The following is a 25,386-nucleotide window of genomic DNA, read 5'->3' as shown; positions in this document are numbered from 1 at the left end:
CAGTATTGAACTTAGGTCGTTGCACCCACTTTACTTGCTTGCTTAGCTGGTGCTTTTCCACCTGAGCCTTCCGTACTTCCTCTTTGTTTTTCCTTTTGTGTGTGAGCTGATACTGACCTTGAACTCAGTCAAGGTCTTGTACTTCCACTCATCATTTCACTTACAGCTAGTTCTCTACCACTCGAGCCATAACTTCAGTCCAGCATTTTGCTGATTAATTGGAGATAAAGAGTCAGAGGACTTTTCCATCCAGGCTGCATTGAACTTGGATCCTCAGATTTCAGCTTCCCGAGTAGCTAAGTTTATGGGTATGAGCCACCAGCACCTGATTTGGGAAATATTTGAATGATTTCTTTATTTTTCTGAAAAAACAAAGTTACACTAAATATGTGCAACCAAGTCTAAAGTTTTATGATATCTAGAAAGAAATTTTATTTTAAAAATGACTGCCATTTTGCAAGTCAGGTAATTTAGTGTTTATAAAGCACTTAACTTTTTCTTTTTCTTTCTCTGTACTTTATGTAAAGCTGTAGGGCGGGGAGGGGAAGAGATCAGGCTATGTGGCCCAGGCTGGTGAGGAACTCATAATCCGGCCTCAGATTCCTCCTGAACACACTACATCACATCAGCACACTACACCCTATCCTAAGTACTTTTCTGAATAATATGAATATGACACTGTCTTCCATTAGAGTACAAGAATTTATAAATTAACAAAAGAAACCTATATGCGGGGAACTGGTGTCTCATTCTTATCCCCAATTAACCACCAGAAGCCAGAAATGGATGTGTGGCTCAGGTGGTAGAACAGGAGCCTTGAGCAATAAAATAAAACTCAGAGACAGCACCGAGGCTCCAGGATCAGCACAAATAAATCCAAAATTACACACACACACACACACACACACATGCATATACATATGCATATACATAGAGAGAGAGAGTATATTACTAAAGTGTATATTTAATCTAGGCCAATATTTTTCAGATCAAAGATTGTTTTGATTTTAGTGGATCATTAATCTAGTGCTTTTTTACTAGCACCCTTAAAGTAGAATCCAAAATAAGATATATTTCATCTAGAAAAGATTAGCATCACTCTCTGAACTTTGAATGCCTTAAGTGTAATGGGTCATGATGAAAATGTTGCTACTCACTGAAAGTTAGAATATAAATTACTCAGGAGCACAGAGAAACAATTGTATGGGCCATCACTAATGAGTGCTGGCTGTACCTAGAGGTACAAGATTGAAAGTTAGAAATTTACCTATGGACAGAATTACTTTATTCTGTTTTGAAACCCTGGATTTAGAGTGGACATATGGTTAGTAATTCATATGGGCAGAAAGTGGGGAGAAAGCAATGGATCACCCTGTAGTTTACCACATCTTATTTTTAGATCTTGTAATACAACTAAGAAGGAATAACAGATGCTATCATTCCTAGTCAAAAAGAAAAAAGTGATTTTACTGTCATTTTCAATTTTATATTCTCTTTGCCACATGTATAAATTAGGAAGAAACAGTAAATCCTAGGAAAAAGAGAGTTCCCCATTAAAACTAAATTAGACCTCATTCATCTGACTCTCTCTTCTTACCTCCAAGGTCAGGCAGGATACCTTACCAAGAGTGTAAAAGAATATTTAATAGTTGTTCAACATTTCATTACTGCAAGCCTGTTTGTTCTCTGGGGCAAGAGCAAAATGGGTATATGTAGGTGGCAATCCCTAATCTCTCTCTTGTTCTGAGGAGTTCAACTCTACCCAAAACATGGATCCTGTTCAACTAACCAAATACTGAAGTTGCTAATAATCTATCGTTATTCAAGTATGTATGTTTGGGCTCTTGTTTCCAATCCCAATCTTTCCAGTCTCACACTGTGTTCTTTTGGGGGAGGAGTGTTACAATTTTCATCTATTTTGCTACATTCCTGGTGAGTCTTGAATTATTATAAGTGAGCTTCAATGAGCAGGAGGCAATAAACACAGGCTCCAAATCTCAGCTGTACCCACTTGTGACCTAGCAGTCTTATTAATCATCTAAGATTTTCTGTCTCATCTGCAACATGGGGGTGATGACGATAACATCCATCTCTCAGCCTCGTACTTTTTGTTTTGCTGAGCTAATTGATGAAAAAGTGCTCAGGACTCTGCCTGGCAGGAGTTTTTGGTGTGGTGCTGCCAATTGTAAAGCTTACACCTGGAAGCTGCCAAGACCAGCCAGAATAAATCCTGCCCTGAATTGGGGTTTATCAGCTACATTAATTTGGTCAGAAATTAATTCCACAAGTATATTTGAAGGCCTGGAGCGATCTTGATGCTGTGAGGATTATGGGAGAAGATTGTGAGGGGCTTGCAGTCACCTGGGCAAGAAAGCTTCATGCAGGGGACACATTAGCACAACACTGTAAATGGACTGATGGAGTGAGTTGGAAGGTAGGCTTTCTGGACAAAGGAGGAGGCTGAGTTTTTTTGAGTTGTTTTCTGAACATAAATGCTTTCCTTTTTCTTTCCATGCCAATCTATTAACTTTTTTCTAAGCTGATTTAACGAGTGCAGTCTTTGCCAGTAGATAAAATTACTAAGATGTCATAGTGAATACTCAGAAGGCTGCCTATCTCGTGTGATATCAGAACAAAGATGTCAGAGAAATCATTTCAAGTTGCTAACCCAAGATGCTTGACTTTGCCGTTTCCAATGGGAATGGGTTTGCCAGTGAGCCACAAACCTCACAGTTACTAGTTTACAGCTCCTGTATCTATATCCATGTCAAGAGATTACTAGGCAGACAAAAATTTAAGCAGGTTCATTAGCTAAGGCTGTTTGTGCCCTGAGCTGTGCATAGATGGACACTGCCAGGGCTCTGCTGTAGGATTCTTTCTTTCTTCTTTGGCTGGCAGATAGCAGACAATGAATATTTCTTTAAATATTACCATCTATTTCCTCACATTTGAGTCAGTTCCTTTCAGCTGAGTTATATATCTGGTTTTGAACCACTGTGTATATAATAGAAAAATTATGAACTATACATAAGCAAACCAACAGAAAAAAGTTCTTTCATAATGACATGCATCCATTGCATTGTATTTGTTAAGTGTCTTTTCTCTGTAATAAAGAACTCCCAAATCTCAGTAGGTTGGTATTTATTTCCCTCTTCAGTTACTAGTTGGTGGCTGAAAGGACAATTATTCCTGGGTTCTGTTCTTCTTCAAGTGTCTTCCCACAAGGAGATTCTCATGAAGGAATGGTGCCTTTCTGAACAGGCTTCTTGGTGAGCCCAACATCACAATGCATTTAAACTTCTTCTGGTCAAGTTTACTTATTGTCCATGGCCAAAGCACATTATTTGGTAATGACCAAATCAGTGAAGTAGAAAATTTCACCTTGAAACTTATTTGCTGTGCACTTTAGGTAGGGAAGCAGTGGTTTTGTTTCTTTCTGAATGAAGAACTTCTCTTGCATGATGAGATTAGCACATGGGTGTTCGATGCACTGTATAAATGGTCAAGCAATACACTATTAATTAACCACATACCTTTAGTTATCCTGGGCTACATGATGAGACTTTGTCTCAAAACAAAACAAAATTCCTATACTCTATTGTTTGTCCTATGTAAGATGTTTCCTGATATCTTAAACATGATAGGTAAAAAAGTGTACAATCTCTACAACAGGGCTTATTAAAAGAAGTTACCACAATAAGTTGTGTAGTGCATAGGAAGCTGAATGAAATGTGAAATTATTAGCATTCTATTCTAGGTAGGTAGATGGATTGATTTCCAGAGGCCACACACATATAAAGGATCTATTTTTTGGAGGGGGTGTCAGTTGTGGGGCTTGAACTCAGGCCCTGGGCACTGTCCCTGGGCTCTTTCACTCAAGGTTAGTACTCTACCACTTTGAGCCATAGTGTACCACCTTCAGTTTTTGAGTGGTTAATTGGAGATAAGAATCTCATGGGGACTTTTCTGCCCAGGCTCTCTTCAAACTATGATCCTCAGATCTCAGCCTCCTGAGTAGCTAGGATTACAGGCGTGAGCCACCAGCCCCCTGCCTAAAGGATCTTCTGTCTTGGGGTTCATTTCACTTAACATCATCTTATATGATCATATGTACATAGCCTTTGACCTTTTCTGCTTGTCCTTGACTTATACTAGTTATTGCAAATAAGAGAAACCATGGGACCTGTGTTTCTTTGGGCTTGGCTTATTTCACTTAATATTTTTTTCAAGTCTTTCCATTTCCTAACAAATGGGGCAATGCCATTCTTTCTGATAAAGCAGCGCTTCAAGAAACTATAGACCTTTAAATCTGTAAGGAGCTTGGAGACCATGACTTATATACATCTGAGTAAACTGAAGCCTGAAGATGAGAAGAACTTCCAAGACTGTGCAGTAGGCTAGGGGCCTTGTTTCACCTATACTCATGCTCAGAATCTCAGTTTACCAGCCTTTCTGTTCTAATCTTTTGTTAGACCTAAGCAGGGGAACAAAATAAAGAAGACCAAAATAAAGAAGAGTGAGGCATTTTATGTGTGATTCATCAGTGTGATGTTGAAAATGATCAATGTCTTGAAATCCTAAAGTCTAGAGTTTTGGCTTCTGTTTCTCTTTGCCCTTGTCTTGAAGCCTTACCTATATGATTTAATCCTGTGGATTTACACTGTCACCCCCACCTTTGTTTTGTGATTCTGGGGACCTTAGGAGTTTTCTTTATATCCTGGGATGGCCTAAATTTTGAATCATTGAGGCAGGCCTCAACATTTCAGTTCTACTGCTTCACCTTTCTAAATGCTGGGATTATGGGCCTGTACTACCACACACAGCTTTATTTGCCTCTTAAATAAAAACATACCTGGATTTTTTACACCACTTTTTCTACCTGACTTTTTCCCCTCCCATATTTTGGTGGGAAATTTATACCTTTAAATATTCTTATTTTAAGCCGGGTGCCGGTGGCTCATGCCTGTAATCTTAGCTACGCAGGAGGCTGAGATCTGAGGATCTCGGTTCAAAGCCAGCCTGGCCAGGAACATCCGTGAGACTCTTATCTCCAATAAACCACTAGAAAACCAGAAGTGTTGCTGTGGCTCAAGTGGTAGAGCGCTCGGCTTGAGCTGAAGAGCGCAGGGACAGTGCCCAGGCCCAGAGTTCAGGCCCCTGTAGAAAGTAAATTTCCCCCAATTATTAACAAAAATACATATGATGACTCATTCATTAGAATCTATAAAATATTCATAGTGCTAGCAGCCTGCTTAATAAATTCTTGGACTTGATTTCCTTTGTAAGTTGTTTCTAATTGATTAAGAAATCTGTTCTTAAAGGGAAATGGGGAAGGTTGCTGTTTAATTTGCTGATTTTGATTTTTAAGAGAAATGTTTATACTTAATGTTCATAATAGAGTATACAAAAATGTCTGCCGATTTTTGGTCTTATTTCCCTAATTCTTAGCATAGGAAAATGATTCAGGATTTGGCTGAAAGATAATTCTGTAAAGTCCATACTTTAAGAAGCCTCCTGTAGCAATTTGTAGCACTAATTTTATTGTCAGTTAATTGTCTAGGAGGAAGTTTATACTTGGGAATAATTCCAAAAAGTTAACTATTTACAGATTGGCTTAGGTAGGGAAGGAAGAAATAAGAGCAGCATCTATGGCTTGATTTTTGTTTTTAAAGGACATTATAATTTGTAGAAAGTCTATTACTGGGAGAATCCTATTGAACTTCGGCTTAAATAATGGAAACAAATACATTGCATATTATTTGTTCTCCCAATTTGACCACACATCATTCTCTATCCTAGTGTGATTAACTTCCCTTTTATATCATATGATTTTTAAAAACATTCTCATTACATTTTGTCTCTACCCTGTAATCTTTAATACTACCTGAAATCTTTAGTAGGAATTATAACATTCCAGAAAATACTTTTCAAGGAAACTAATGAAAACTTCATAAAAACTATTTGGCTAAGTGAATTGGTCAGTGTACTCATTAAATGTAAAATCTACAGTCTTCACTACATGACAATTCAGTTGAGTTTAGTTACTCAAGAAGGCAGTGTTGGGTGCTGTTTCCTAATTGTAACTAGTTGTATCAGTTTGGGCAGTTGACATTGTTTTTTGTAAATCATGTCAAATTGCATGATGGCTGGAAAACAGTAGAGCCTCAGTGCTTGATTATTCAGTTAATTGTCCATGGTACAAATTCCTGATAAGTAAATGGTTCTTTTCAGGGTAGAAGTATGGCTGCGTTTTTCCATTCTGTAAGAACTCTTTTTTCTTGTCCTCAGAGATGCTTCTTAAATTTTCTTTCTCAAGCTTATAAAAGGAAGATAAGAGAGTGGAGTGGCACCATTGGTTCTTAAAAATACTACTAGAGCTAGTCCATATTGATCCCACTTCCTTTCTATGGCTAGAAATTTAGCTGCAAGGGATACAGAAATATAATTTACATATACTTCTATTGCATTATAGTGTCCTATATTTTCTCTCCAGAACTAATCATGTTCTAATTTGAGGCTCCTCTTCCTTTCTAATCCTAGTTGGAATGAGTAAAAGTGACATGGCCAGATTTCTTAGAACTAGCTCAATGAAAATTATTACTACAACATTATTACTATTGTATAGTAAAACCGTGACTGTTCTGGGGGAATTGCAATACGGTAAATAAGATTTTTAATTGGATATTCACTTTTATTTTCTTTACTGGGTTACAATTACAGGCTGAACAGAATAGGTTACACAGAAATAGCATGGTCTTTAGAATGCTAGTAGATTCGGCATTGAGTCTAAATTCCTGCTTTAGCTGAATAGCTTGAGGCAGTTTAGCTACTTTCTCTGAAACCCATCTATGAAATTGAAGTAATAATGTATATCTAACAAGGTTCACTATGAGAGTCAAATGAAATTGTGTAGGTAATGTTTCAGGCATATATAAAATACCCTGGGAAATAGAGTGCATTGGGGGTGGAGGGGACCAGGGCTGAAAAGGAGAGGAGAGGCCACCTCACCAGGCCACTGTGGCCTTTGCAAGCTCTGGAAGTGACCCTTCAGACTTGGCCTGAAGTGGAGTGATGAGCATTGACTCATCCTTAGATTCAGATAATCTCTCCTACAGGCTGTCAACTTGACCCAGACAGTTTATGTCATCTCTCTCAGAGCCATGCTTGGAGTATGCTAACAGGAGAGGCCGTGTGTGTCCCTCATTCCCAAAGTGGCCTCTGGGTAGCTAGCAGTGTCTACACAATAATGTGCATTACCCTCTTTCTTCTGCTTTACAAAGCTAGCTTTTCAAACTGGAGAGTTACTATTGGTGTTGAAGGTACCATCATTTAGTGAGCCATTGGAGTTGTTTCTTGATTGCTCTTGTTTGTACAATTTAGGGAAAGAACTGTAAGATCATAGGCAAATTCAACTTTCCAAATAATGCCAACTTTTTCCAGAATGTGTACACTGAGGGAAAGTAGTTAAGACCTCAAGAAGCCCTAGTGCTGGTGTCATGTTCTAGTTTATATTTCAGGACTTGAAGTGTTTTACTTATTATTGTTTTGAGTATCCTGATATTACCTAAGATCTGTGAGGTATTACATGATAAAAATGCTGCCTAGGAGAAAGTTATCTAAAGTACTTAGAAGTTTAATAGTTTGTTTCTAAAAATACAGTGGGCTTTCTATATCCACTGATTGCATATCTCTGGATTCAACCAACCATAGATAGAAACTACACCCAAAAGAATCGTGGGTGTATTGAACATGGGCAGACTTTTTTGTCATTATTCTCTACATGATACAGTATAAAACTACTTACATAACACTTTCATTGTATTAGAAATTATAAGTAATCTAGAAATGATTGAAAGTACCCACGTGGCTGTGTACAGGTTGCATGCAAATACTGTACTGTTTCTTATAAGGCAGTGAAAGTTCATGGGTTTTGATACTCAAAGGGGAACAAACCCCTTCAGATACCTAGGCATGACTATTTTTGGAATATTCCCAAGTTCTGTTTGAAACCTATGACAAGACCTCTTTTCACCTCCCGCGTACAATTTGTCTGCAGAGCTCATTTGGGACTGTCAGGTAGCAGGGACTGTTGTATCTGAAACTTCCTCAAAGAGATATTAAGATTTAATTTAGATTGTCAGCCCTCACCTAGACAGCACGAGCTGTGATCTCAATATCACGGTATCATTAGCTTTCTCAGCCCTTTGTTATTGCTGTTTTTTGTAAAGGAGCTTTTTCCTGCCGTAAGAGATCTTTCCTCTCCTTAAAGATGGTTTTATTCCTGGGGGATGTAAGATCACAGCTTAGTTTGGGTCCCTTTTCAGTGATATTTGGCTTAGTTTCTCCCTCCGTTCATCAGTTACTTCCCCCCTTCTGTGTCTTCCTTTCAATTTATTGTTTCCTTTCAATTTGTTGTTTTCTTCTCATGTAAAATAATTCTTAAATGATTTTTAATATCTAAAGTTATTACTTTTTGGATGCTGCACTTTTTTTTTTATCACTCATACGACCCCAAGAATCCCTTGAATTCGAGTATGGCCATTTAAAGACCAATTCATTTCTGGAAATCTATTATATAAGAAAAAAAGAAAAGCTTCCGTCTGGAGATGTAACATCACAGATTGGTTAGTTCTCTCTTGTGGCATGGGGAGCAATCATGGTGAGCTGGAAGGACAGGCCAAGGGTCAGGGAGAGACAGGTGGAGATTTTAAGGCACAAGGAGCAGGAAGGTTTTATTGGGGAGTATTTACTGTTTGATGACTTGAATTTAAGTCTTCCTAAACTTTGTTACCCAACACAATTCTGGCTTGAAGTACTATAATTGCTTTATTGTTTCATGAAACTTAAATGGGAATATTTTTCAGATCCCCAATTCACAAATCATTTTGATCATCTAGGGACCATTTTTACTGTCCATTCCCACAAATAGCTTACTCAGAGGTGTCATCCCAAGCATTTTATCTCTGCTTCCTCTCTGCCACTCCATAATATCATTTGTAGTAACTAGAATTCTTAGCCACTGCCCCCCCCAAGAAAATGGGAACTGTTCTATGATAATGCAAGTGTAAAGGGATTTTATTGGAAAGTTATCAGACAGTTCACAGAATGGAGGTGGAGGCCATTTTCATAATCATGATGGTAATAAACTTCAGGTTCACTTTACTTCAAATAATGAAAATGAACAAGAATAGCTTGGAAGGTATGGTCCTTTGTGGAAAGGAGAAATGCCTCTGAGGAGCAGCACGAGATGAAATTTGATTTCTAGCAGCAGGGGTGCTAAATGTACTATTGACTGGAACTCAGGAAAGCAGACAAAAGAAAATGACCAGATCCTTTTCCTGGGAAGACATGGTTCAGGTCCTACAGTTGACAACACAATTTCCATGGAGTTGTTCTGTTGTTGACTCTGTCACTATTTTTGGAGCATTAAGTAGACCAAGCTAGATTCCATGGCTTACCATTTTTAAGGCAGGGTTCAGGCAGTACCCATCCCACCCCCATTTCTGAGACACAGTGGGGATTCCTCTAAAGTAGGAAAGTATAACTAGTCTACAAATGTCCAGTACAACATGTTTCCTCATTTTTAAGTGAAATTCAGAGAATTTTAGTATTCCAAAAATCAGTGAGCCAGTGATGTAGCCAAGAATGAATGGAAGTTGGTTTGGCTCATGAGCATTGTTTGTCTGCCACCAAATACACTATTAACCTTGTAGAAGCCACAGTGTTGGTCTTGGCCACACTGCAATTTGAGGCAGACTACTAATAGTAAATGCCTTGTTTTTGTTTGTGTGTTGGTCTTGGCCACACTGCAATTTGAGGCTGACTACTAACAGTAAATGCCTTGTTTTTGTTGGTGTGGTCTTTATTTATTTTTGGCTAGTGCCATGGAAATGTTATGTGTGTGTTGGGAACCTACCTCAAGCAGGGATGAGGATGGCATGGTAACACTAGCAGGTTGAGGGATACATGTTTGAAATAGACCTCAGTCCCACAAACTTTGTGATATCTGCCTTTATTCAGCAGTTTATCATCCCTGAGAAAGGCGTAGCCTGACTTTTGCCTATTTCAAAGTGGACTAGAATTCCAAGCCTGCTCCACAAATTTCTCAGCCCTTCATGAACTGCCTTGGGGGTGAGCTGTGCCAGTCGAAACTCCCACCCGGACCTTCTATTCCTGGAAACCTTAGAACACAGCTTGGTTATTAAATTGGAATTTTAATTTTTCTTCAGTGTTCTATATTCCATTCTTTTTTGATTAGAGTTCCAGAGGACCTTCCTGACTGAGATGTTAAGATAATAGGGTATAGGCACTTTGGTTTATTGTACTTTTAGGGGTAAAAGCCAAGGAACTGGGGTGAGGAAAATGTCTTCCAACTAACGACAGTTGTGGCTGTCTCATGACTGAGAACAGCTTCTGCTGTTCTATATAACTACTACCTACTGCAGTGAAGCTCCTGTTGGCTAGACCTGGGTGTTCTTTTCATAACCGGAGTGTAACAATCATGTTACTGTACATTAATGTAGACCAGCATGAGTATATTGGAGCCTTTGATTTTGCTGAATACATAAGCAACAACATTACAGTATATGAGGAAAGAATAAATCTGAACAGAAATATCCATCAGTTATGAGAAGAAAGAAAAACAGTACTCTTAAAATTTCAGCCACATTAGGTGACTGCTTTTTGTAAGTGCTTCTGAAAATGTCTTGTCTTCCTTAATAAAACTGATCTGCTTCTGAAAATGTCTTGTCTTCCTTAATAAAACTGATCTCCTCCAACCCGTTTCCCTATTTCGATCTCTCCAGTTTCCTTTCAATCACTCCATCTTACTTGCTACCCATTTATCACAGGAGCTGTTCACAGACTGTTGGCTTCTTTGCCAGATCCTTCTTCAGGCTCCATCTCAGGCCTTCCATCCCTCCTCAAGACCATGGCAGGTCAGAATCCTTTCAGACTCTGGCAGAATTTTCCATAGCATCAGCACAGTTACTGTTTTACATTTGTTTGAAGGATTAATCAATGATTATTTGATTAATGTCTGTTTTCAGTGTAAGCATGGTAGGAGCAGGATTCTGTCTCATTTTGCATAATATTCTGTTTCTAGGGCCCAGTGTAGTAAATGAGGGAAGTAACAATGTTAAAGAGAATTAAAGAGCTGTTTTGTCATTTGCAATGTAACAGCTTACAGTTAATATTACATAGCATCAAGTGGGAGCTTATTTTTGGTGACATTAAGTAATTAAGTACAGCTTGAAATTATTGTATGGTACAAACTAATAAGTGACCCAAAATACTGCGCAGTCTCATCAAATAAAGGAGTAATAAAGTGTAGATGATCTTCAGGATTTTCTGATTAATGAAAGCAAGGTGGCCAAAAAATGATACCTTTGCTGTTCAAATAACATGTTAGGAAAAAAATGCAAGTAGGATTGTGCACTTTGAAATGACATTGTTTCTAACATAGAGAATAATCTGTCTCTGATGGGAAACCTTGTGGAGTCCAGGACCTCTTAGCATTTTTTACCTCATAGATACCATATTGGCATGTATTGGGTATTTGGGGAATGTTTGTTTAATCGGCATTTGGTGGTATAAAAAGATAATTATGGACAGTATTCTCACAATAAAAAAACTTACTTAAAAAAGATAATTATGGATACATTTATTGAATTAGTTTCTGGAACAGAATATTTCCCCACATTTGCAATCCTATATACAATTATTGGCATATTCACCTGGAAGAACAGCTTTTGGGGCTTTGAAATATCATGTCTATATTTGCATTCTATATTTACCTTGCAGTAGAATGAATAGTCAGTTCTTATAGCACAGAAAGTACTTACAGTACCTCTGGTATATAGACAAGGTTAATTTTTCCATTCATCCAGAAGGCCTAGTATTTCAAAGATACAGTTTCCTTATTTTGTGTGTGTGTGTGTGTGTGTGTGTGTGTGTGTGTGTGTGTATTTTGTGATGTGATGGATTGGAGAGGCGAAGCTGCTGCTACAGTGTCAGTTGTGCAGAGCCTTGTATGTAACACACAGACTCAGGCTTTTGCTGTCATTTTCCTCTACCCCTGTAAGCAGCAAAGCTAACCTATGACACTAAAACGTCTAAACTTCACCCTGTTTTGCTCATAAAGTAAGAATGATGTTTTTTTAAGGCTTGGGACTGTTCCACACTTATAGTGTGCTTTTCCTTCAAGAATGTTATTTAATTTTAAATGTAAGTAAGTTCTATTTAAAGGATTTCCCCCATCCTGTTGCTTTGTATGTTTGAGGAACAGATGGAACTCAAAGCATGTGATGCTACAGGCAAGATTAAGGGCTGCTAAAGTGAGGTAATGCATATTTCAAAGGTTGAACAAGTTGTGGGTTTTTTGATTCCCAACTGTGAATTACTGTAAACAATGACTGTTTACTAAGATGATTTAGTTGCATTCTAGAGGTGCTTCAGGAGTAAAGTAAATCTACAGCCATGCTGCTGCTTCAAACTTTTTGCACATAAATGTGAAGCTTGCTTCGTAGTCTGAGGAGTCACATGGCAAATGGAGCCTGGCAGTGAGGTCCAAGTGGCTGTCCTGAGAGAAATTGCTGAGGCTTATTGTAGAATGTGGTAGGTAATGGCACTCAGCAGGGCAGACACTAATGTAGGCAGCAGGGGAACTGTTGCATATCAAGCCTCACACAGATGTACTACCAGTCTTGTGGATCTCCTTTTGGGGCCTGGAATGCCAGAAGCTAGGGGTTCAAAGTCACAGTGGGTCCCTAGACTAAGAGATACATCACCTTAGATAATCTAGAAGGAGATAGGGAAAAAAAGGGAGTAAGTTTTCAAATTGAGTTTTTAAAATTAAAATTATTTATTTTTCACATAGATTGCCACCTATTGTGCTAGATAATGTACTCTAGAAGAGAAAGTAGTTGTATGAACACATGGTTTTATGGAAAGGAATTGAGAGAATGAAGCTGTCACAAATTTGTCTGTATCTAGGTCCTAAGCTGCTGAGACAGTTGACTTTTCAGATCCTCTCTTCTGTAATTGCATGAGTAGCCATCTCCATTTCATTGTGAATTAGTATCCCAGCATTTAATTTCCTATTTCGAGGAAAATGTTTCAAGCTTTAATGTACTCTGGAAATTTATGGAATATATTTAATTAATATTATCAGTATTAATAATGAGTATTTATTAATACATTAGCTATCATAGAATCTTTCACTTTCAAGAGACAACTACTGTATGAAAGAAAAAAATAACCCTAACTGGAAACAAGGACAGCTATGCACACTTATTAGGGAGACCCTGGTAAAGTCACTTCATGTTTCTGTATCTCAGAACTCTGCATAGCTGAAATGAAGAGATTAGAAGTGTTTACTTCTAATTCTTCTTCCAGCTCTAATAAGATGAACTTCTAATGAACGGTCTAGAAAAGAATTCATTAGCACCAATCTGACAATAATCTAGAAGATGTTGGGTCCTGTGACAATCCACCAGAAAGTCTCAGCCACAACCCATCCTCAGTCTGACTCCTGGATGGGTCTTCTGTCTCTCTACATTGTTTCAGCTTAAGCACATGTGATCTGGGAAGCCTAGGAAAAGCCACAGGAGTCTAGTGAGTTAAAGCTGTCACTCTATTCAGAAAATAAACTGAAGCTAGGTACCTCTTGATACCTCCCTACCCCATCCCAACTTCCAAACTCTCTGGGTTTATGGGCAATAGGTATTTGTAATTTGTTTCCACTTTGTCTTCTCTTCACTGTTCATAACTGAATCCCTAGTTTTTTATGACTTGATTCCATGTCTTAGAAAGCAACCCCAGTTTGTTTTTTATCTTGTCTATCTCATTTGTGGCCCACAAGCCTTTCTAGTATGTGGTTACCCTGAAAGCATTCACCACTGTTACTATGACCACAGGCTTTCCTGTTTTTCTACCTGCTAAATATGCACTGTGGCAAGTTAGGGGTGAGTGTTATGTATCCCCTGTACCTGGTAGGGACACAATAGAGGTATATTAAATTGGGTTTGTTTATGTGGACTCTGCCTGTGGAGATGCTAAGAGAGCTTTGCTGTTACCATTAACTAAGACCCTTTTATGAAGCCTTTTAGGGCTTATGTATGAAACAGTGTCCTCAGAGAAAGCATCAGAAGGTAAAATAGCTGTTCCCATGTTTCCAGTTAATTAGTTTGCCTTATTAAATTTCTTTTACAATTTTGGGATATGGAAGTCACCTTCATTTTCTGCTATAGCTTTCATAGAAAGTTATTTTGTGCTCCTAAACAGCTGCTGCTCTGCAGGAGGTCTGCCTTTATTTTATCAGGAGCAGGCTTTTTGCACAGGCTGCCTAATGTCTAGAAATGGAAAAGGCCCCAGAGGAGGCAGGGTTACCACAGGTTCATCCAGTATGCCTTTATAGTAATTCTTTCATATTGCATCTAGTAGTGAACCCCATGTGTACCTGCCATCAAAACTGTGGGCAATTGAAAGGAAGTATGGGAGGATGAAAATATGGCTTATTTGGAAAACCATGTTTTGTAAATGTTGTGAAAGTGTGTCATATTGGAGGCACATTTGCTGTACTGTTATTTATGGTAACAAAGGACAGTAAAAGAAATGTTCAGTAATGCTATCCAGATAAAATATAATTATCCATATAAAGGAGTACTATGCAACCATTAATGAAGTAGCATTATGTGTTATAATGTAGATTTAATATTGAAGGGATGAAAATAGCAAGAATATCTATCATGCTTCCATTTATTGTCCTTAGGGAAAAAAAAACAACAGCCATAAATACAATATATATGGATGGATTTGTTCTGGAAGGATGTATACAAAAACACCACTAGTTCTTGTTTCTGAGCAGAAGGGCTAAGCAACCAGGATGGGAAGGACATTCATATTTTATTTTGCCTTTCTTTGTTAGGAAAAAAAAAAAACTGTGTTATTTACTGTAATCACTTTTCAGAAAAGAAACTCTGGGTTTGTTTTTTTTTTTTTGTTTTAAAGAGAATTCAGTGACTTGAAAGCTGATCAAGGTGGGAGCATTGTTTTAAGTCATTTATTTCATAAGTCATCAGTGAACTGTTCCCTAGCAGGGGCTCATGTGGGTTCTGAGATACACATGATTTCAGGTAGCAGTGAATGGCTTGAAGGTGAGGGTCGGAGTGGGAATGATGGAGAACCACCAGGGTGGAAGGTGTTGAGAAGGTAACATTGGAGGTGACCACCAAATGATGACAAGCCAGTGCTGTGTGGGGGAATCAGAGTGGAGCAACAGAATTCTAGGCAGAAGGAGAGCAGGTTGTGGGTCATTCGGGGAAACTCCAGAAAGGAGGCAGGCTCATATTCCATGTACAGATTGAACAGAAGCTACATAGTGCCGTGCAGTTCTTGGGATGAAGACAGCCCTGGCTGGAGAAGCCAATAGTATTGGGAAGTAGTGAGGACTAAGTTTAGATTGGGAGGATAAAGCCAGAACACCAAGGGCCCTGAGTGCTAGTGATAACTGGGCACTTCTCAGACACCTGTTGCAGATGTGCTCAAGATGCTAAGACATCATTTGCTGTCAGTCCTTGGACTGCTGTAGGCAATACGTTCTGACCAGATACAGATGAGTGTTCTGGACCCAAGTACAGGGAAGAGAGACCAAAGAAGATATTTTTCTCCCTGGTTTGCAGAAAGGTTAATTAAGGCTTAAAAGTAAAGGGCAGTACACACAGCCAGACTATGCAGAGATGATGTGCTCTGATGTGTAGCATTACATGAGGATCCTGGACTGTCTTCATGTGCAGTGGGGATTGTACTGCATAACTTATCAGAGTGGTCAAGTTGAGACTTAAATGAACTGTTAATTTATTTAAAGTTTTAGGTGTTTACAGCTGGAAGTAGCTACTTGTAATGACAGTCTAAGGCTAATACTAGTGTGCTGGTTAACCTTCCAGCCATGAAATTGTCCATCTCCACATGTTACCATGTGGTTCTTGTGCTTTTGTAATTAAACCATTTTCGTAGAAGAAATAAAATTAAGTGCATGAGGCAATGTCTTCTAACTCCTTATGGTGACTGGCAAATATCTATTGGCTATTTAGTTCTGTTAGACCACATTGAGGCAGGCTTTCATAACAGAACTTTATGAACTCTTATTAGCTCTGCAGTGCCTTGATGATTCTCCTTCCAGTTAGAGATATTTAGATGATTTCCTTTGGTTAGAGATATTTGCCTATGAATTCCTCATGTGCTCTTGTTAGAATTATATATTACCATAATTTAGCATTAAATTATCAACTGTCATACTGTTATAGTGCACCACTTTTATGTATTTTTTAAATTTATTTTATTCCAAAAGCCAGTCATTCAGTAGCTTTTACCTAATATGAGAAGAAAGTACACCCCATGGTAGATCAAGGGATGTCAAACTGAACTGTATGTACCTTTAATGGACAGGACAGCCCCAAGATCTTCTAAAACCTTATTTTTCTGTTATTATTTTCAGTGAAATTCCACCCAAAGACAAAGTGTCTTTGTCTTGTTCTAGCATTGCTGAAGTCCCAAGTGCTTCAAAGACAGGAAGTGGAAACTGAAGGAGTAGAAGGAGGTGGGAAAAAGCCCTCCTGGCATAAGGGTAAAACAAACCCAAAACTGAAGCATATCCTTTACCTGGGTCTGTTCCCAGGGGAGGAAAGTGGGCCAAATACATTACATTGTGCCCAGTGCCAGCACTCGGTGTGCTGTTCAGAGCTGTAGTCCTGAGTCCTCCTGGAAAAGTTCAGATGTGAGGGATGTGATGGGTGGATGAGGTACTTTTTTGGTTTTCATGTAAAGTTTGGTCGTAGATGAGTATTAAATTTATGTGGCTGGCTTTCTACCTCTGGGAGGGCAGATGAGTCCGCCGTGACAGTCTTGATTATTTTGCCTAAAATGAACTTTTTTTTGTCACATAAATTTTATTCTTAACATTTTCTTTATGAAGAATACATTGAATTTCAAAAATTCTCTCTGTAAAGAGGAACATGCTATAATTCAGAGTGAAACTAACTTTCTGTGTCAGGGACTAAGATAATCTTGTTTTCTTCCAGCACCCAACTCTAGCAATTCTTACTTACTCAGAAGGTAGCATGTCCCTATGTTCACTGATACGACATTTGTGGCTATTAGGAAAGCTGCTTGCTCCTTATTGATCTGGTTTGGCTTTATTGATCTCACTCTTGAGCTGTGTTTAAACTTACCATGTGCTAAACCCCCAATTATTTTTTCTTAACTTTTTAGTGTGATAAGGAAGTCACCAACCTCTTTCTTCAGCATTGGCTGTGTAATCTGACAATTCTTGTTTAAAATTCCTAGTTGTAGTTGTCTAAGATGATTTAATAGTAGGCTAGGAAATATTTAATTCTTGAGACTAGCAGTGCAATTTAAATTGTTAAATAAGTGTTTGGCCTGAAGCAGTAAAGAAAGGAAAATTATCGATCACTGAGATGCCTTTGTGGCTACCATCTGGTCACTAGCCTGTAACTGAAGAGCCTTTTGACACTGAGTAGAGGGTTCCCCTCCCCTCCCCCACGCCTCCTTTGGAAATGTAGCTCCATCCATTCCCATCACACATGGTGCCTTGCAGACTACTTGAGACTTTTATTTGTGGTATCTCTGTTTTGCTGTTGATGTTAATGAGTTTCTGCACAATATCACAAGAGAAATGGTGTTGCTGTCTGGAATGTTAATGAATTGCTTCCCTGGCCATTTGCCATTTCTTCCAGCGTGTGAATATGGAGTGTTTGTGTGTGTGTGTGTGTGTGTGTGTGTGTGTGTGTGTGTGTGTGTGTAAAAGGGAGACGAGTAGCAGGGGTGGGATTGCATTTTTTTTTCCCTCTTTGCAGCCAGTGACGTGAGCCGTGCCTGGAACAATCAGACTTGCTGCAAACAGGGTAGTTGAAGATGCTGGGGGAGGCAGCCTGGTGCTTCTGAAGCCAAGGCGGATCACAGCGCTCAGGAGCTGCTCAGGAGCTGCTCAGGCACAACCGGCCGAGCTCCTCCAGCGTCAGAGCCGTGTAACGGGTGGAAAGTGCCTTTTGATTTCTCCAAACCCCTTCCCTAGTGGACCTTCAAAATGATTGGCGTGAATAGTGTTCAGAGTGCCAGCAAGGTTCGAGTGAGGACCTCAGGTTCTGTGAAATACTCCCGGGAGGATTCTATCCGGCGGCAGTCCCACCGGTCAAAGTCTATGAAAATTTCCAACTCCTCAGAGTTTTCTGCTAAGGAGACCAAGGTAAAGAAACGGCGTGTTAAACCTTATTGACAGCTGAATGGTGGGATAACAATTTGCTATGTCTCTGCCAGTCAGTGCAGTGACAGGCTGAGAAAGTAACTGGGAACAGAAAATGGCTCTTAAGACGATCAGGTGAGGTTGGGGAGAGGGCTTGTACCCGAAGTCCACATGTCTGGGGTGTGGGTCAGTTCTGCATAGAGCTAGTTAGTGGAAGAGAATTCAGCAGTGCTCCAGCCGAGATGAGTGTGGGGCACTGGTGTTTGGCACATTGATCTTGTTTTCAGGTTCGGAAAGGTTGCCTTGACAAATGGCTTTTCAGTGCAGTGTATTTTTAGAACATTGGGAATATAGAGATATTGTTATGATTTTATCTTTCAGTGAGTTCCCTTTGCCTTCCCTCCCCCAGTCTTCCTCTTCTTCAGTCTGTGCAGCTGATGTACAATAGTAGCCCGGTCCTGTTGCACTACATTCCTGCCATGTTCCGCCCATAGATGTTATTGGGAGAGATGTTTCTTTCATGTTCCTTGTCCATATGTGTGCTGATGCCATGTTGTCCGTAAAGCACTTGTGTTTCTGCAGTTGTCTCAGGAGAATATAATCTTGGTTCATGTGGAATGTGAAGGGAGTGATTACGTAGTGAAGTGGGCATTTACTACATGCAACATATTCTTGAGAATCTTCCCACCACCATCTGTGTGAGCAGGGTACTCAGAAACACTCCCACTCCACAGGTTTAAAAATGGAATAATGGAATCATAGGATCACAGAACTCCAAGGCTGGAAATGTGGATGATTATTATAACACAGATTCATAGACCTGAAAATCTACAGGAAAAGCTTCAGGAACTGGCTCTGTCAGGCCCACTCAGAGTGACACGAGGTTTTCACCCCCCCCCCCACCACTGCCCCCTCTCCTTCTCCTTCCCAGTACCCTTCCATTGGTGACATTTAATTATTGAAAGACTGTTGTAACAACAGCTTCCCCTCAAAATATGGCAGAGGAGATTTGGCAAAGTATCTTGTGACTTTAAGAAATATGTTGGCTTTCTATCCACCCACTTAGATTATGACACACAAAGTCTAACCCCATCAATCAGCAAAGTGTTTGACTCCATTAAGTCTTCAGATGTGTCTTTCCCCCGTGTGTGTGTGTGTGTGTGTGTGTGTGTGTGTGTGTGTGTCTGCGTGCATGCGTGCATGCGTGCGTGTGTGCGTGTGTGCGTGTGCTGGAGGTTAAGAAAGAAACATGAGACTTCACAGTCTTGGGACCTGGATGGGAATGTATTGGCTCCTGCTGCAACTGTTAGGAGATCTCCACATGATGTGATAGTCTCCTACTAAGGAAAACTCCAAAAGGTTATTACAGTGTCAAATAAATGTAGGCATGCATGTGATTCCCAACATAGCTATCAAATTTGCTTCTACAAAGAGCACTAATTATCATCTCTGAATTTTGTTTTGTATGTCTTCAATATATATTAAACCTATAGTATGATCCAGAGGCTATAGAAAATATAAGGGGTCATTATCATGAATGCTGTTGTAGTCCTACCATCCATCCTGTTGATAATTCAACCATTTTAACAGTAGCAGGCTTGCTCAGAGTTGGGGTCGTGAAGTATCCTGTTAGAAACCAGTACTGATGCTAAATGAGCAAATCTTTTTCTACCTTCTCTATTTGCCACATAATATAAGGCACTCATATTTTATTAGCACATATTAATTGGACAAAGTGGGGATTCATTGTGATTCTTCATATATTTGTATACAAGACCAAGCACTTTTTCAAACATATTGCAAATCTTGCAGAATCAATAGTATCAAAGCCCCTGCTAGAATTATAGCCAAGAGACCATCACATACTTTAAAGGTGATACCTTTTAAAAAATTATTTAAAATTATTTTTGAAGTATCATATTTGTTTTCCAATATACCTTGCATTTCAATAGTATGCATTCAAGACTGTACTCAAGCTTCATTTCTTTTAGGATTATGCATGTGCTCTTAAAATGGAGCAGCAGAAGTGCTAATAGAAAATTATAAAATAGGAAATTAAGTAGATAGTAATCTAATAATTCACTGATTTTGTTTTCTATATGAAATATACAGAACTGAGTAACATTTGGGGTGGTTCTCTATTAATGAGCTGAATCTTACTATGGACACGGGCAAATACATGATACCTATATTCTTATGTATACACATTTTATTCCGAGTGCTAATAATTACAATTCTTACTTCATTTACATCTAGTAGTACTTCTTTAATATTTAAAATGAAATTCGTGCTTCTTTTTGCTTAGCCGAGCACTTTTAGTTATCTCACTGTTCATCAAAAATGTAAGCTGTAAAGCTGATGATTAGGAGAAATTTTACTCTCCCCCTATTGCCACTCCTCCTCCTTTTAAAAAAGAATGGCAAAATGCCATTAGCTACAGATATTCAGCTGGGATTCAAGCTTGTCCCTAGCACTTCACCTGGCTCTTTTCTAGACTAGGTATAACCATCATTTCTCCTTTTCAGAGATGGAGTTATACATAGCAGTTATGTATTCCTTGGAAACTTTCACCTTCAATGTATATACCTTTGATTTCATTGGACATTAAACTCAAGATGTTTATTTAACAATTCATCTGTCACCCTCAGTTTTCATTTGTTTTATTCATTTTTGCGCTTGAACAAGTGTTCAAGGACTTAAGAACTTGATACACTTTGCTTTAAACTATAGTGAAATAGTTTCAAAGTTTTTCTTGATATCACCACTTAAAATACAGAAAAATGCATTTCTGATCCTTTGTGGCGCATATTGACATAGTCAATACCTTCCTAAAATACAACTTCCATGTTATTTTCCTTAAAAATTTGTTCTTCTGTGTAGACTCCCTTTACCCCAAGTAAATGATTTAAATATTTGTTTTCCTATAGTGTGGCTTTGAAGTTTTCTAGGTGATATTATATAAAATATTGAAACAGAGAAAATGTGTCTTGTAATAATATATAAGCACTTTATGGAGACTTGACATTCATTAGTAATGTACATGGCATCTGATTTTGCCTTTAGGCATATATGTGCTGTTTGGTACTGGAAGAGATGCCAGTGACCCTCCTGGCCGTGAGGGGGCAGTGCAGATCCGCCTGCTGCCAGCCCACCTAGTTATCTGTCTAAGACAGAAATAACATTTTGGAATCAATTTCTTAAGAAATGGAATGCTTTGGGTGATTGCCAGTGTAAGACATCCCCCCCACTTTTTTTTGGTGGGGCTGGGATTGAACCCTTAGTAGGCTCTGAGCTGCATCCCCAATCCAGAACATTTTTGTTTTAAGCCCCCACGTCCACCACCATTTTCTATCCTTTCTCTTTGCATTTAATTGAATCTCAAATATAAATTATTTTGATATTGCTTAGTGCTTATCTGAGTAAAGCTTAAAACATCAATCTGTACAGATCGGTGTTGATATCACTTTTCCCCTTCCTATATCACATTTATTTAAAGGGAAGAAATTCTCTAAGCATTTTGTTTTTGTAGTTGGAAGATACCATGCAAGATTGAAATCGTGAAGCAATTTTTGGAGGTATGGGGTAAAGGATCAAGGATTATTTGCAATAAATAATATAGGTCTAGGATAATATTATCAGATGAGCAGAAAAGCTCAAAAGCTAATGTACATATGACCACATAAGATGATGCTAAGCGAAATGAACCCCAAGATATGGACACTATGTTTTTCTTTGTTGTGGTTGTTTTTTAATATACTATGCAATTATTTTGTTTCCTTTTTGGTATTTCCCCCCTATGATATATCCCCTCTTGTCACTGTATTTGATTTTGGTACCCTGCATCTTGTATATACATTTATCTAACTTGGGAAATGGAATAACAAAATGGTGAAATAAGGACACAGGATGACCCATTGCAACAGTGATACTCAGAAGTTGGGGTGGGGTAAGTGGGAGAGGGAAGGGATAGTAGGAGAAAAGCAAAGGAGGGGGGTAACAATGCTCTACAAGAAATGTACTCATTACCTTACTCATGTAACTGTAACCCCTCTGTACAGAATCCTTACAATAAAACAAAATTTAAAAAAAGAATTCTCAATGAACCATGTGAATTGAAAAGAATGATTTAAAGATATTATTTGATAATATCGCAAAGAAATAAATTTCTGCGGCAGTGCCATTTCAGAAATAGCCAGTAATAGCAGTACCTAATGAAACCTCCAGCCATCTGCTTTTTGGGCAGGAGTTGCCTCAGTCAAGCCTGGGGTTTTGGTCACTAGTAAGCACTCTATACACCTGTCAAGGCACTTCTTTCTGAAACTCATCCACAAATTCCAAGAGTTTCTTGTTTCTTCTGAGCAATGTTAATTTGAGGATTTTTATAGAGATCAGTGGGGTTATTTGTTCAGTATAAAGAAAGACCAAGCTAGACTCAAAGAAGGTAAGCTTCATAGTGTTTTCAGTAAACTTCTTTCTGTACTAGGAGCTCTTAACCATAAACATGTGAAAGAAAAATGGAAGGGCTTTGCTCCAAAGCACCGCTTTGGGAATGCCTAATTCGTTGCTTTGTAAAACAGGTTGCAATGATGTTGAAAGGCTCCATCGACTCTATTCTCTCCATGCTACGAAGGCTTTGCTTGCTATTTATTTAGCATTGTTAGGTAAATGCTAATCACTTCCCCCTCTATGAATCAAAGCTGTACACAAAAGAGCTCAAAGAAATCTTGACACTGCCTCTTTGCAGCCTGAAGTTTTAGTGGGAGGCTTACAGACTGTTATCATTTTTCCTAGATTACTTTTCTTCTTTAGACAGAGGCTAAGCTTGGGAAGGAAAGTCTGTCAAATGGGACATTTATATCTACCTACTAAAAATATGTATCATGAAATATGGAGAAAATACATAATCTGAAGATTTTTCTTGCCAATATGTTTATGTATTTTTAAAAAAATTCTGAAATTGATGCAGAACATCTTTTAATGCCATAAATTCAGCTGTGAGCTGAATCCTTTCAAAGAGACAATATACTTGAACAATTATGTCAGAGTGGTAGCTCACACCTTTAATCCCAGCTTTTTGGATGGCAGGGCAGATTCAGGAAGATCAGGGTTTGAGGCTACCTCGCGCCAAAGGTTAGTGAGTCCGTATCTCAAAGACCAAACCACACATCTGTTTGGTAGCATGCATCTGTAATCATAGCTTGTGGGAGGCAGAAGTAGGAGAAGAGAAGTCTAAGGCCAGCCTGGGCAAAAGTCATACACATCCTATGTGAAAATTATGGCGAAGAGTTTGGGTAGAGCTTTTGCGTAGCAGCTATGAGTTCCTTAGTTTAAAGCACAGTGCTGCCAAAAATAAACAAAAAAGCCAAGTAGGTATTAGATATAACCCTGGCGTATGAGAGAACCATGAAAGAGGTGTCTTTCACAAAGTAAGGCTGTTAGTGAAAAAAAAAATTATTTCCAGAGCTCTATTTTTTTCTTACATTGGCTCTCCTATCTGCACAACACACTATTTGTGGTGTGATACCGCCAGTACCTTATGTGATTTTTATGGAGGAGAGACTTGAACTACGTTGTTCAGATTGTATCGCTATCAGTAGCTGTGTATCCCTCTTAAGACTTGAATCAGACTTGGCCCAGAATAAAAGCTTTGCTTCCTTTTGTTTGGTTTTCACTTTCCAGAGTTAACCTAAAGCAACTTAGGCATTTGTATTATTCTTTGTTTCAATTCCTTCTCATACCTTTCTACCCTTCACATCTGACCCAACCCTCACTTGTTGCTGTGAACCTGAGAAGATTAGATGTGCAAATGAATTTTGTGGTATGACTATTGAATTGCCTCATTCAACACGAGATGGGCATAACTTGTTGCATCTTGAATGTCGTTCAAAGTAGATCTCCCCTTCCCAATGTAAAGTGTTGGCAGTGGTATGCTTGGTTTGAGAATCTCTATAAATAACTCAATACCACCTTCATTCTCATTCTGTTGCCCTGTAAATTGATTGTGTGCACTCTTTTAGAACTTCTATTGTTGTAAATAATAATAATGCTGGCCCATACTATCTTACCTGTCACACTAGTGTGAATCCTCATGTCAGAAAGGAAAAAGGAACAGCTATAAACTCTTCATAGGAGTTAAAGAAGAAAAGAAGATTTGTATTTTGAAGATAATCATTTTTGAAGATCAGAAAGGTTAGAGGGAAATGTATGGCAACTAGCTAACTCACATTTCAAGATGATGCCTTGCCCCTAGTATAGCCTTAGATTCTAATAGATATTCAGAAAATGTATTTTATTTATTTGTATATTACTATGAAGAAACCATGAGTAGCTAAGTATATGATAGCATCCTCCTCAGTAATTGTTGATGAAGTTACTATCTTTAATTTTAATTCACATCCTTTTATTTTTTTCTGATTCAAACATATATTTTATTTCTTAGAAATCCCCTCTAGAGTGTTCTGATGATGTAATTCTGTCAAGTGTGATCTGAATGCACAGATCATCTGATTTCAGTATAATTTGATTTTTCTTATCAAGTACTGTGCCACTAAGCTACTTTTCCACCCCTTTTTGTATTGGTTATTTTCAAGATAGGGTCTCCCTGTATGCCTGGGAAGCCAAAATCCTCCACTCTCCATCTTCTAAGTAGCTGGGATTACAGATTTGAGCCACTATGCTTGGCTCTGGGGTCCTGTCTTCATAACCTGGCTGTTCTCATGACATGCGGTTGGTTGTAGCTTACAGTTAAGTTTTAGAATATTAAGCACCAACCACGGCACGGGAGGTATAAGTATATTCAGTATTGCCAGATTCAGCTTTTGTGAAAGTTTGCTTGATTCCATTGTCAAACAAGATGTCAATCTAAATTCATGCATGCAGGTATACAGTTTATTGGGGTCAACTTCAACTCTACAACTCAGAAATCCTAGAGCCCCAATAGCTCATAACAAGGGACTTAATGAGTAGTGAACTTTTTATTACAGTTATGTGCTAAGCTCTTCCAACATGTACACAGACTGGTGGAGCTGGGTTTCTACTAAGCTAGACCTAACAAACATCCTGGTACAGAAAAGTGCTTCAGAAGCAGTAGCTCTTTATCTTCAACTCATGTTGATTTGTGACACTTA

The 25,386-nt window shown here is 38.6% G+C and overlaps 1 protein-coding gene across 2 annotated transcripts in view; it reads left to right on the top strand.

Annotated features, from left to right (window-relative positions):
* Positions 1 to 25,386, top strand: part of Psd3 (pleckstrin and Sec7 domain containing 3) — a 195,204-nt gene that overhangs the window by 78,575 nt on the left and 91,243 nt on the right. The window contains exon 1 of one of the 2 annotated variants that reach the window (XM_042701218.1): positions 18,011 to 18,262. The exons of the other annotated variant lie outside the window; for it this stretch is intronic. Within the exon in view, the coding sequence (XP_042557152.1) occupies positions 18,104 to 18,262 (159 nt within the window). The 5' untranslated portion in view covers positions 18,011 to 18,103. Of the gene's footprint in view, positions 1 to 18,010; positions 18,263 to 25,386 lie in introns of those variants that run through there. 2 annotated transcript variants of the gene reach the window in all.

The sequence above is a fragment of the Dipodomys spectabilis genome, unplaced genomic scaffold (assembly GCF_019054845.1).
Source record: "Dipodomys spectabilis isolate Male_0828 unplaced genomic scaffold, ASM1905484v1 ptg000009l, whole genome shotgun sequence".
In the NCBI taxonomy this organism is placed as follows: domain Eukaryota; kingdom Metazoa; phylum Chordata; class Mammalia; order Rodentia; family Heteromyidae; genus Dipodomys; species Dipodomys spectabilis.
The sequence above is the reverse complement of the archived record's forward strand: the minus strand, read 5'-3'. Positions and strand labels throughout refer to the sequence as shown.